This window comes from Lepus europaeus, chromosome 8 (assembly GCF_033115175.1).
Source record: "Lepus europaeus isolate LE1 chromosome 8, mLepTim1.pri, whole genome shotgun sequence".
Taxonomy (NCBI): Eukaryota; Metazoa; Chordata; class Mammalia; order Lagomorpha; family Leporidae; genus Lepus; species Lepus europaeus.
Window position 1 is genome coordinate 37,310,988 of NC_084834.1, and position 13,497 is coordinate 37,324,484.

The window sequence follows — 13,497 nt, forward strand, 5'->3', positions numbered from 1 at the left end:
GTGGCGGACTCACTACACGCACCCCTCTTGGAGTATTTTAAAGCAAGCTCTTGACAGGCCGAGAGTGCACCTGTGAATTCTTCATTACTTGTCTACCAGGTAAGGCCATTGGACATGACATGTTTCCCTCATCCATAGCTTTGATTTTCAAATTCAGTTTTGCTTGCTTGATGCAAGCTGTAAATTAGTTGTCAGCGGTTGTTGGTGGAGCCTCAGTTATGGTATCAGCAAGTTCTGCCTGATCTGAAGCCGTGTGCTCCCCCCACACTCCCGTGTCAGCAGCACCAGGGATGGTGACAGCCGCCTGGGAGTTGCTTTCCCTACACAGTGCATGGACTTCTTACAGCGACCCGGAGGGGCAGGGATCATTTTCCCTCTTTTGCTGATGAGGAAGCTGCGGCCCGTCGGTTTATGTGAAATCTGAGGCTCGCGCCGCGATGCCCAGCTCTCAGCAGCCCGTCTCCTGTCTAGAGGCTGACCTTCCACGAACGAGGCATAAACAGAGTGCTCCGGAGCAGAGACGCAAATCACATGACCGGGGAGTCGGGCAGCAAGGCCAAGGGCAAGCGGGCAGGGTGAGGGTGGTAGGAAAGGGTGGGCCCTGGGGAACCAGGGTGGGGAATATCCAGCCCACGGGCCCTGTGAGACCGTCAAAGTCACTTGGTCTGGGCCTGCCAAAGCAACCACGGCCAGGACTTGAAATTCAGTACATCCATTGCAGGTGGATTTTTTTTTTTTTTTTTTTTTTTTTTTTTTTTTTTTAGGCAGGCAGAGTGGACAGTGAGAGAGAGAGAGACAGAGAGAAAGGTCTTCCTTTTGCCGTTGGTTCACCCTCCAATGGCCGCTGCGGCCGGCGCATCTCGCTGATCTGGAGCCAGGAGCCAGGTGCTTCTCCTGGTCTCCCATGCGGGTGCAGGGCCCAAGCACTTGGGCCATCCTCCACTGCCTTCCCGGGCCATAGCAGAGAGCTGGCCTGGAAGAGGGGCAACCGGGATAGAATCCGGTGCCCCAACCGGGACTAGAACCCGGTGTGCCGGCGCTGCAAGGCAGAGGATTAGCCTGTTAAGCCACGGCGTCGGCCGCAGGTGGATTTTTAAGTTGGTCGTCTTGTATGGCCCGTGAATGATGTTATAAATAAGCAAATGGCCCTGAGCAGACAAAAGGTTCCCCACCCCTCTAGTGTGAGCAGTCCCTTTGCCTACTGAGACACCTAACTTTTCAGGAAAATTTGAAAATCATGATTTCATTCGAATTGTCCTGATTTTTAATTTTTTTTGCAAGATTTATTTATTTGTTTGAACATATTACAGAGAGAGAGATCTTCTATCTGCTGATTCACTCCCCAACCTGGCTGCAACTGCTAGGGCTGGGCCAGGCTGAAGCCAGGAGCCAGGAACTTTCATACCGGTCTCCCATGTGGGTGGCAGAGGCCCAAGCACTTGGGCCATCTTCCACTGGTTTTTCAGTCCATCAGCAGGGAACTGGATCGGAAGTAGAACAACTGGGACACAAACCGACTCCTGTATGGGATACCAGCGTCACAGGCAGTGACTTTAACTGCTACGCCACAACGCTGGCCCCAAGTTGTCCTAGATTTTAAGATGCTCCCTGGTCTAGATGGTACACGTGACTTTCTAACCTACTGACTGCCTGTGTATAATTTCTGCTTTAAACCAACTTTTTTTTTTTAAAGATTTATTTATTTATTTGAAAGTCAGAATTACACAGAGAGAGGAGAAGCAGAAAGAGAGAGAGGTCTTCCATCCGATGGTTCACTCCCCAGTTGGCTGCAATGGCTGGAGCTGCGCTGATCCGAAGCCAGGAGCCAGGAGCTTCTTCCAGGTCTCCCACACAGGTGCAGGGGCCCAAGGACTTGGACCATCTTCTTACTGCTTTCCCAGGCCATAGCAGAGAGCTGGATCGGAAGTGGAGCAGCCGGGTCTCAAACCGGTGCCCATATGGAATGCCGGCGCTTCAGGCCTGGGCGTTAACCCGCTGCGCCACAGCACCAGCCACAAGGCCAACTTTTAAGATGAATCCTAGGTAACAACTCGACACTGGGCATTATCACACTGTTCTCATGCCTCATCAAAGTGAGTGATCACAAGCTGCGAAGCAGTTGGTGTCGTTGTGCCCCCTTTACAGATAATAGACCCACGGCTCAGAGAACTTGAGGCCTTTCCCAGGGTGCCCAGCGTGTGGGAGCTGGGATTCAAATCCTGAGTCTGGCTATCTCGGTTCTTCCCATTATTCCTTAGGTTTCACACACCATGTCCAAGCCATAACAGTTGGTTCACACGAGATGCTTGACATTGAAGCTGACAAAGTGTTTTTTGTAATTGTGAATTTTCACTTGTGGTGACTGCTTCTCTAGCCTCCCCTCCCCTTTATTTATTTATTTATTTTTTGGCAAATCATTACAAAAGACATGAGACTTCAAGCAGCATAAAACATAATGCCTTGGTTTTGAAAACAGAAGTGTTGCATGAAAATATAAGAGATAAGCCTGCTTCCTGGCAGAGTTATGAAGGTGTCCCGTGGGAAGAGTTGTGCGTAGAGACTTCCTTAAGGACTGGAGTCCCCTAGAGAGGCAGCCCACTCAGCGGTGTGAACCCCTGACGTGCAGGGTCTCCCTCTCTGCCTGTCCTCGTTGCTCTGTGTCTTCTGCCTCCTCTGCCCTCCTTGCCCTCCCGTCTCCAGCCCCTGAACATCCATCCCTTCCCTACCCAGCCACCGAGTTCACCCCGGTGGGCAGAAACCTGCATCGTGGAGGAAGGGGCGGTGGAGTTTGGGGGCGCTCCTTCAGTTGTATTTGAGAATCCATCTGTGGCCCCTGGTCTCTGCCTCGGGGTGTGCTTTTCTGTACCTCCAGAGACTCAACTTTCCTTACTTTGTCCTCTCTCTCCCACCCACGCTTGAAGGCAGGGCCCTCTTAATTACCTTCAGTATTTGAAGATTTCTGATTCAAGAAAGGACTCTCAGGTGTCAGTGGTGCGGAGGCCTCTGGCTCAGGGTCATGAACTCTTCTGTTCCCCGGGGGTTGGGGGGGGTGGCGGGGATATGTGCCCTCCGAATTAGGGAGACATTTAAGGAAGCATCTTTGAGCATAATTTGATGATCTCAGGTGTTTTTAGAAGTGGAAATAAACCATAGACAACGGCTTCTTTTAATTTCAGTAAATTTCCCTCTGGTTGGGAAGACTTTTCACATCATTGTGTGGACCTAAGACCTCAGTGGAATTTCATTGTTGTTTTGTTTTTAAGCTGTAGCATCTGAACACATCAATGACCGCCCTTCTGGAGGGCTTAGGGTGGAGGGGCCTGTTGCACTTCACTGAGCAAGGCCCTTGTCTCTTTCTAAAATCTGTGTGTGTCCTGCGTCCGTCCCTGTCTTCCCAGTAACTCAGTGTAAACCGAGGCAGACCAAAGGGAGTGCCCGCCTGGGTCGTGGAGCTCTAGTTCACTCAGGAATGATAGCAGGACAGGGAGAGGCCAGAGAACTTTTTTTTTTTTTTAACATTTATTTATTGATTTATTTGAAAGTCAGAGTTACAGAGAGAGAGAATGAGAGGTAGAGACAGAGAGAGAGGTCTTCCATCCGCTGGTTCACTCCTCAGTTGGCCGCAATGGCCGGAGTTGTGCTGATCCGAAGCCAGCCAGGAGCTTCTTCCAGGTCTCCCACACAGGTGCAGGAGCCCAAGGACTTCGGCCATCTTCTACTGCTTTCCTAGGCCACAGCCGAGAGCTGGATTGGAAGTGGAGCAGCCGGGACTCGAACTGGTGGCCATATGGGATGCCGGCACTGCCAGTGGTGGCTTTACCCGTTATGCCACAGCGCCGGCCTCCAGGGGAGTTATTCTTGAGACAGACTCAGCTGCACCTCCTTCCTCTGTCTGAGCTCCTTGCTCAGGGTTCCCAGTCTGTGGAAAAGAAAGCAAACCTCTGCAGACAGGCGAGGTGGAGGTGGGAGGAAACCTTGGGCTGCCTACCTCGTTGCTGATCAAAGCAGCAAAAAGAAGTCACTGCCTGCATTGAAAATTGCCTGCCTGCTCATAAAAATGTTAGAAATTAGGTTGGGAGATTAGAAACAGGCCTCAGAAACACTCAGATAAGAATTGAGTGGTGGAAGAGATATAAATGAAGATGAATAATGTTGTTTATTGTTTAAGAAGGGCAGGATTTTAGAAAATTGAGGAGAAAGAAATTCTGGGGTTTTCTTTCTAGAGTGGCTATAGATAAGGTACTACATATTTTTCTCAAAAGAAAAACCTAGAAAGTATGATTTCGAATTGTTTTTACCATAAAAGTGATTAATGTTTAAGAAGACAGATATGTTTATCCTGATTTGAACATTACTCGGGTATATATATAATGAAGCATCACATATGTCAGTTAAAGATAAATATAATAAAATATATATAAATAAAGATAAATATAGTAAAATGATTCTAGGCTCCCTCCGTCCCGGCACTGTAGGAATTGTTGGTACATGGGTGCATTAGTTCTTGTCATGGACCTGAAATGTGCAATGCCAGGGAAAGGCATGGGATCCAGACTCGGGCCCCTGCAGGACGTGCTGAGCCAGTATTTGTCCTACTCTGAGCATTCATCTGTCAGAGTTCTCAAGGGCAGGAGGAGACAGACGCCCATACTGTGGTCTTCTCGTTGCTCACTTTCCTCCCAGGTCCTCTGGAAAGAGCCAGGCAGGGACTGGAGCCCGAGTTTGCTGCAGATGGAAGGGCCTTTGCCCTCTGCCTGTGGCGCGTTGCCGAGTCCTGGCTGGGGATCAGACCTGAATTACATATCCAATGCATGGGCTCTCTGAATGGGGGCCTGGGGGCAAATGGCTCTTTTTAGCAACCATACTCCTCAGTACGTGGCATGGACTTACCTTTGTCTCTAACAGCAGTCCTACTAGGACAGTTTCAGGGTCTCATTTCACAGAGAAAGAAACTGTTAGAAGGCTGGACTGAATGGCCCACTCGCCTAGCTAATTAGTGACTGAACAAGCCTTTGCATCAAATTGATGTTTGCTAAACCTCCATTTGCTCATCTGTGAATAGGGCGTAAGACGAGGACTTGTTTCCCGGGGCGATCACCAGGACTCAGTATTCAGCAGGTGTATGTTGAGCACGAGCGAGCGAGGACTCAGCCCTGTCTTCAAGTCTGGTAGACACAGCCTCTGGCAGTGGCTGCAATGCAAGGGGCAAAGGGTGGGGGTTCTATATCTCTGGTGAGGTGACATTGAGCAGAGTGTCGTGGGGGAGCGAGTGCATGGGTGCCCAAGAGAAGCGCAGCCCAGGGAGCAGGTGCAGCTGGCACTTGGGGTGCTGGGTGGGGACGGAGCCCACAGCCTGTGCCTTTGGAGCAGCTGAAAGACTTGGAGGCTGCAGAGGTTGAGAAGGGGGTGAGCAGAGAGGCAGCTTTGGGAGGTGGGCAAGGTGTGTAGGACCTGCAAGCCTTGCATACCTGTTGCCCTGAGGGAGAGGGAAGACCACTGGAGGTTTAAGTGAAAGAGTAGCATTATCTGGCTGCAGCTGGAGGAGGGTCATTCTTGCTGCTGGGAGGAAACAAAGGCACAGTGTCTCAAGGAAGCAAGGAGATCAGTTAGAGGCTGCTTCAGGGAGGCTAGTGGCTAGGACCAGGGTGGAAAGGGGGGGGGGGGGGCGGTTCTGTGACATAGCAGGTAAAGCCGCCTGCAGTGCCAGCATCCCATATGGGTGCCAGTTCAAGTCCCGGCTGCTCCACTTCCAATTCAGCTCTCTGCTATGGTCTGGGAAAGCAGTAGAAGATGGCCCAAGTCCTTGGGCCCCTGCACCCACGTGGGAGGCCTGGAAGAAGCTCCTGGCTCCTGGCTTGGCACTGGCACAGCTCCAGCCATTGCAGCCAACTGTGAAGTGAACCAGCAGATGGAAGACGTCTCTCTCTCTCTCTCTCTTTCTCTCTTTCTGCCTTTTCTTCTCTCTTTGTGTAACTCTTTCAAATAAATAAATAAATAAATAGTAGAGGTGGGGATGTGTAACACAGCAGTTAAGGTGCCCCTGGGGATGTCCACATCCCATATTGGAGTGTCCAAGTTCTATGCCTGGCTCCATTTCGGATTCCAGCTTCCTGCTGATGTGCACCCTGGGAGGCAGTAGACAGTGGCTTGGCTACTTGGGTCCCTACCAAGTAGTTTTGGGTCCCCAGCTTCAACCTGGGCACAGCCCGGGCTGTTGCAGGCATTTGGGGGAATAAACCAGTAAACGGAAGATCTGTCTGTATCTGTCTGTCTCTGCCTTTCAAAAAAACATAGAACTTAATAAATAAATAAATAAAATTTAACAGACTCTCTAAAAAAATAGAGGTGCTGAAAAGTGGTTGGAGGGCCAGCTCTGTGGCGCAGTGGGTTAACGCCCTGGCCTGCAGCACCAGCATCTCATATGGGTGCCAGTTTGAAACCAGGCTGCTCCACTTCTGATCCATCTCTCTGCCATGGCCTGGGAAAGTGGTACGAGATGGCCCAAGTCCTTGGGCCCCTGCACCCGCGTGGGAGACCCGGATGAAGCTCCTGGCTCCTGGCTTCAGATCTGCACAGCTCCGGCCGTTGTGGCTAATTGGGGAGTGAACCAGCGGATGGAAGACCTCTCTTTCTGCCTCTCCTCTCTGTAACTCTGACTTTCAAATAAATAAATCTTTAAAAAAAAAAAAAAAAGTGGTTGGCATCCCTAGGACCCAGGTGGGAAGAAAAAGAAGTCTGAAAACTCTTCCCATGGTGTGGGTGGACAACGACAGGTTTAACACTGTGCGTTGGGTTTGCCTGATTCATTGTCCGAGTCCATTGTTTTGAATTTCATATAAATTGAAACATACAGCAAGTACTCTTGCAGCTGTGGTTTTCTGTTGCTCAGTATTATGATCGTGAGGTTTCAGCATACAGTGTTTGCATTGCTGCATCTTGATCCATTGTGTGCTCATTGGGGGAATTGTGTTTTGACCCAGGCACTCCTTTCTGGTAGTCAGAACCCAAGAGTACATCTTTTATGTGTCTGTGTTACTTTCAGTAGTTCCTTGCTTTGGGCTGATACCGTCACTAATGAATATTCTAGTTACATTTCCTGGTTAAAAATAGACACTTTACCTTAGGGTATATGCTTAGGAGTAGACTATCTGGATCATAGGAATTTGTGTTCAAATTTAGTCAATCCAGCCAGACAGATTTCCCAAACCAGCAATCTATGGGACTTTGGGCAGCATGTCCTCACCAATACTTGGTGTTGTCATTCAGCTTTTCCTATGTGCTTTAAATGTATTTGACCTTTGCAGTCATTGCTACTGGTAGGTCTAAGCTTCATGTTTTAAGCAGCCTTGCTTTTTTTTTTTTTTTTTTTTTTTTTTTGCTTCTCTAAGAGATGCAAAACCTGACAACCCTTGTCTCTCTCCAATGGGAAGACTCACTGGGATTTGCAATTTAGTTGCAGACACATTGAGGCACTGCTAGGCATTTGGAATTTGATGAAAGGGCTGGGTCGCAGCATCTCCATCTAGAGGCGCACAGCATGGATTTCTGGGCCAGATGGACAAATGCTGTTGGGTTCTAGAGCTCAGCAGCAGGGAAGGGAGTGCCCCTTCTCCTCCTCTGTAGTTAGCCTGGGACCAGAGACCCCCTCTCTTCTGGTCAAGGAAATTCTCGCGTTGAAGCGCTGTTTCACCTGCAAATAAACGTCCTCATGCAAACCTTCCTGTGGACGAACTGTCCGCTTACGGAAGACACACTGGCCTCCAAGAGTTAGTTCAGCCGCAGAGATGCGTGGGAATTCCTGGCTATCTCTTTGTGGTTGTTAAATGGCTCTAAAGCACTAAGGCCAAGTGTAGTCTCAGCTGCCTTGTCACCTGCCCAAGTGCGTTCATGAACCATTCTGCAGCTGCGACACTGTGCACACATCAGCCAGATGTTTTTCAGAAATGCCAATATTGCTCCTTTCTAGAAATTTGGAACCATCCGGGCTGACTTGATTGAGCAGATGCGATTCAAACAGAGACTGAAAGTGATCCAGACCCTGGAGGATACCACGAAACGGAACGTGGTGAGTCCCCTGAGAAGCGGCAGCTGGCCAGGTCTCAGCACCCTGGCTCAGCCCCTGAGCTGCTGCCTGACAGGGCTGGGGATGACTTCAGGCGCTCTACCCATATGACATTTATTTGAGTTTGTGAACAGTTCTTTGTGCTTATCATTCATATAGGTTCGAACCATTGTGACAGAAACTTCCTTTACCATCGATGAGCTTGAAGAACTTTACGCCCTTTTCAAGGTGAGTTTCAAAGGCAGGTAGTGCCCAAGAGAATAGAAGAGTTCACCAGGATAATCCAGTTCTTGATTTTTCTGTCAAATTGTGAAGGGATAGCATCAGCCTCACGTGTATAAATTGCAAGGTGGAGCCGAGAGTACAGAGTGAAAGAACTTACAGGAAAAATGAACATACTCGTGTGCCCATAACTAACTTAAGTTGATGTTTTAGCCCTTTCCCCTCCATATAATATTCTAGCTTTTTCCCTGAGCCTGAAGAAAACACATTTTTGTTTTATAATACTCATCAGTGATCGAGTTTAAATTCTGCCTGAAATTCTTTTCCTATATCAAAGTGTAAAGCACCCTTAAGAAAAGATAACATGGAACTAGAACAAGAGAAATAAGAAAACTGCTTAAGTGTCCAAGGGAAAGCAACATTGGTTAGGTTTTGGGGATTTCTGTTTTGTCATTCCCTCTCCCCAGCCTTGATCCTTAATGAGAAAGTATGATACTAGTAAACACAGCAATGTGTGATTTTTTTCTTCTAGAAAAAAAATCATCATAACCATCATTCTCAACACCTTTGGTTACAGTGTGGTAATTGACAGGGGAAAAAAATGTTTGCAAAATGCCTTTTATACAGGTACCAGTCTTAGCAGGGTCACTAATGGCGGTCAGCTTAGTGCTGCTGTTGTGAGCAAAGATAGGAGCCAAGGAAACACAGAGGGGGAGAGATAAAGATCAGCATCCCAGACGGCTGCTGGTGGCTGGAGGGCACCGCCATTTATTTATTAATTATTGATTTCTTTTTCACTAGTGAACTTCCGTCCGCTAGTAGGTGTTCCAACATGTGCTGAGATCATAGATAGTGACCAGTCATCAGTGCAGTGCCAGCCCTCATTCTGGTGAAGACAGAAGGCTCAGAGAGACCGAAGCCTTTGAGCCACAGCAGCGTGGGCGACAGCGCCACCTGCAGCCTCCTTGCGGCACCTGAAGTCTCCATCATGGGCTAGCTCAGTGATATTTTCTTCGTCAGCACCTGTAACTAATGATGCAGGGTTAGGCTGGTGATCCATCAGACAGGCGGTCCCTCTGTTTCATAAGAGGAAAAAGAAAGATCCAAAGTGCATCCAGCTGTAAAGGCATGCTAAAGATGGGAAGAAATCTGCTTCCCAGGGCGGTGGGAGCTAGGACCACTGTACACAAGTGGGAGTGGCCCCTGGAGGCAGCCAGACCACAGACAGGCAAGAGAAGGGCTGTGCATAAGGAAGAGCCCCACTTTGAGGGGCACCAGGAGGAGGCGGACCTGGGCTGCCTGTGCAGAAGTTTCAGATTGGGAGATGGTGAAGCCATGGCTTGCCAGGGTACTGCTGCCCTCTCTGGTCTGTGCACGTTCAGGTACTGGGGATGTCTTTGGGACACCAAGACTATGCCTGAAGAAACAGGTCTTTCTTACACTCAGACACCCTGCCCTGAGGGTGCACTGACAAACAGGAATCCCCTGGGGATCTGGAGCAACAACCCTGAAAAGAACCGGAGACCCAGGACTGATGCCAGAGATGGGGAGGAGCCCTGGTACTGGTGGGATCCAAGACAGAAACTTCAGTTCTTGACTCATTCTTCAGTCCTTGGAACGCTTTAATTGGCATTGGCTTTAATTCCGTTTCCCAAACATTCTACTGAGTCATTGGTATGTGTCAGGCTCCCTGCCAGATTTTTCCGATGCTTTAAAAAGCCAGTCGCTTGGTCTGTTCCTGCAGCGGCAAAGCACTGGTGCAGTCCCCACCCTGGGGAGCCTAGGGCTTGGGTTGCCGGGTAAACCTGAGTGAGGAGAGGGGGGAAGGCCGCGCCCTGAGGCAGACGTGGTAGGAGCTGCGTTTCAGGCCGGCTCTGTCCTAGTTTCTCATGCACTCTTGCAGAGTGAGTCCTCCTGTTCCTGTCTCTGGGCCCTCACCCCCACATCTTGGGTCCCAGCAAGGAACAAGGAGAATGCTCTGAATGACTTACTTCCTCCTGGAGGATGGTGAGCTCCGTGAGAGTGACTGCGCCCATGTGCAGGCCCGGAGCAGAGTAACTGGGGTGCTTAGGAAATGCTTTATCAGCTGATGCAGCTCAGCCGGAGCCGACTCCTCCCAGGGGTGTATCACCAGCACCATTCTGTCCACAGAGGCCTGTGGGGCTGCACGCAGACACTCCATAGCACAGCTCAGCCTAGCAGGCCACTGCCGCCTCCACAGGGGCCTCACTCCCTCTCACCTCTCACATCCCATTCCCTCTGCACTGCTGCCAGGAATGCAGCCCAAGGCCCTGGGCAACCTTGATGCTACTTCCTTTATTCTTCTGGGTTGCAGAAGTCCTGACTTTCTGCCCTCTATAATTTTTCCTCTCTCCTCCTCCTCCTTCCTCTCCTCCTCCTCCTTTTCCTTCTTCCCTATTAGCTAAGAAATTCCTAGTAAACAATTATGATAAAGACACTGGTCATCCTTTCTACTTTTCTAAGCAAAAGCCAAATTGCAGGCTGACTCCCCTATTTCTCAGAACCCACAGACAAAAGAGAAAAAGATCTGTCTCAAAAGTGCCATTTCCTGTTTCAATGTTATGCATGCTTGTAGGAAGATACTCAGGACAGCAGGAAGTAAAGTAAAAAGAGAGTCCTGCTTCTCATGGCTCTCTTGTCTTCCCCACCTGCCACCGAGAGCTAACTAGAAATGTGTGTGCTGGAGGAGTGCCCTAGGCCTTTCTGTTGCATCCTTTATTTTTCTGGTCTTCTTGGCATGGAAGCCTATTTCTCCCCAAGGCAACGTGACCTCATAAATAAAGAGGCTGCCTTGCTTTCAGGTACAGAAGCCAGAAGCTCACTGCTGGAGCCACATCTCCATTCTCACCATTGCGGCTCCCGTGCTGATCCGGTGTCTCCATTTGCACATGTGTGAAGTCGGGGGAACACACACTTGTGGATGGGATACCATCTGACAGTACCTGTGTGGTTGGGGACAAGGGAAAGCAGGTGCTGATCATACAGGTCTCTCTCTTGCAGGCAGAGCATCTAACCAGCTGCTACTGGGGTGGGAGCAGCAATGCTCTGGACCGACACGACCCCAGCCTGCCTTACCTCGAACAGTACCGCATCGACTTCGAGCAGTTCAAGGGCATGTTTGCTCTTCTGTTCCCCTGGGCGTGTGGAACGCACTCTGACGTGCTGGCCTCCCGCTTGTTCCAGTTACTGGATGAAAATGGAGACTCCCTGATAAACTTCCGAGAGTTTGTCTCTGGGCTAAGTAAGGATGGGGTGTTATTGCATGAGTACAATAACTGGGGTGGGGGAGTTCACCCCAATGGTCCCTAGTGCTGTGCTCAGAGCCACAGCCCTGTTCTGCTCTGAAGATTGGGTCTGAAGGGCAGAGCGGCAGCTGTGAAGGTTTGCCAACTGATTATAAAGTGTGTTTTTATGTAATGGATATGGGGATACATCATTGCCTTCTCTATTAGATAGGCCTCAACAGGAGTTAAAAGTATGTTATCAGAGAACTTGCAAGACAGTAACATGCCAACGTAAACACTGAAACCAAAAACCATGATAGCTTACAAGGGAAAGAGTGATAAGTGGGTAGTGTTTGCTTTTCTTTTGATATATGTAATTATGTGTGTGTGTGTGTATATGCACAATGTGTGTTTATATATACATATACATATGTAATTACACACTCTACAATTATGCATATGCTCTATATTCAGTTATATAGAACTTTATATATTTCCATATATTTCACAAAACATTTCATAATGTTTTCATAGAGGGCTGAGAACCCACAGCCCCTGTGCCGTCTCCCTGGAGGCCTTTCTGGCCATCCCGCCGGCAGCAAGGACTGCCTGTCCTGAGCATGCGCACCTGCGCCGCACTGCTGGCGGCTGGCCGCCTCTCACGTTCCGGGGCCAGCTTGTCTACTGCCCTGTATTCTTGGACTGTTCCATTTGTAGCTGGGGAGCAGTAGAGCTCCACCAACCTGATGTGAGGCTGTGGATGCAGCAGGCATCGTCAGGCTGCCCGAAATGAGCTAAGACAGCTTTTTGTTTTGTTTTGTTTTTTAATTATTGTAATTATGTCACTCTGTGACCTTAGGCTGCTTAGATTAAAGTGATGTGCCCCAGGGAAAGATGAAGGGTGAGGTGTACACAGGCCAAGGATGGTTATAGAGAAAACCCTAAATCTGTAAGAATCTGGAAGGTATAAAGACGAGAGAAAGTTGGGTTTTTAAAATGGTCAAAGTCCTCTTAGGTTAAAAAAAAAAAAAAGACATTAGAAGCTCCTCTGCTCATCGGTATGTTAATAAGGGACGGGAATGCAGAGGGGGCAGGCTCTGTTCAGTGGTTAGAACTTGTACCCTGTCGCTTAACGCATGCAACAGCCCTCCGCACCAGCACTCAACATGACAGCTACCGCTTACGTAGCACTGCCCAGCTGCTTATTGTGCGTGTAACTTGCAAACTTGTGTTTGAATCGAGTTACCCCGGAGGCACAGTGTGTGCCGCTACTGTAGTATTTTATTGCCTATGTCAGTTCAGGCTGCTGTAGCAGAATTCCTTAGAATGGGTAATTTCTAAGGCACAGAAATATACTGTTCACAGTCCCACTGGAGGCACTAGCAGGTTGAGCTTCTCTCAATGGCCCGTTCCTCCCAAACAGAGCCTCTGGGTCCTCACATGGCAGAAGAGCAGGCCGCCTCCCTCAGCCTCTCCTGTAAGGCACCGGCACCCATCAGGAGGGCAGCGCTCCTAGGAGCAGGTCGCCTCCCAAAGGCTCCACCTTGTGATGCCAGCACAGATGGGATTCAGTTCCAACACATGAATCTGAGGGTGACACAGGCATTCAGACCCCACGATTACCTATCTGATTACTGTTATCCTCATTTTCAGCTAAAAAGAAAAAGAAGAAAAAGGAATCTCAGAAAAGTAACTTACTCAGACATTAATTTTTTTTTTTTTTTTGACAGGCAGAGTGGACAGTGAGAGAGAGAGACAGAGAGAAAGGTCTTCCTTTTCCATTGGTTCACCCCCTAATGGCTGCTGAGGCCGGCGCGCCACGCCGATCCAAAGCCAGGAGCCAGGTGCTTCCTCCTGGTCTCCCATGGGGTGCAGGGCCCAAGCACTTGGGCCATCCTCCACTGCCTTCCCGGGCCACAGCAGAGAGCTGGACTGGAAGAGGGGCAACCGGGACAGAATCCGGCACCC

At 49.4% G+C, this 13,497-nt stretch overlaps 1 protein-coding gene across 1 annotated transcript in view; it reads left to right on the top strand.

The window, feature by feature from the left end:
- Positions 1-13,497, top strand: part of TBC1D9 (TBC1 domain family member 9) — a 124,494-nt gene that overhangs the window by 99,369 nt on the left and 11,628 nt on the right. The window contains exons 14-16 of the mRNA XM_062199577.1: positions 7,967-8,065; positions 8,222-8,290; positions 11,306-11,546. Of these exons, the coding sequence (XP_062055561.1) occupies positions 7,967-8,065; positions 8,222-8,290; positions 11,306-11,546 (409 nt within the window). The remainder of the gene's footprint in view (positions 1-7,966; positions 8,066-8,221; positions 8,291-11,305; positions 11,547-13,497) is intronic.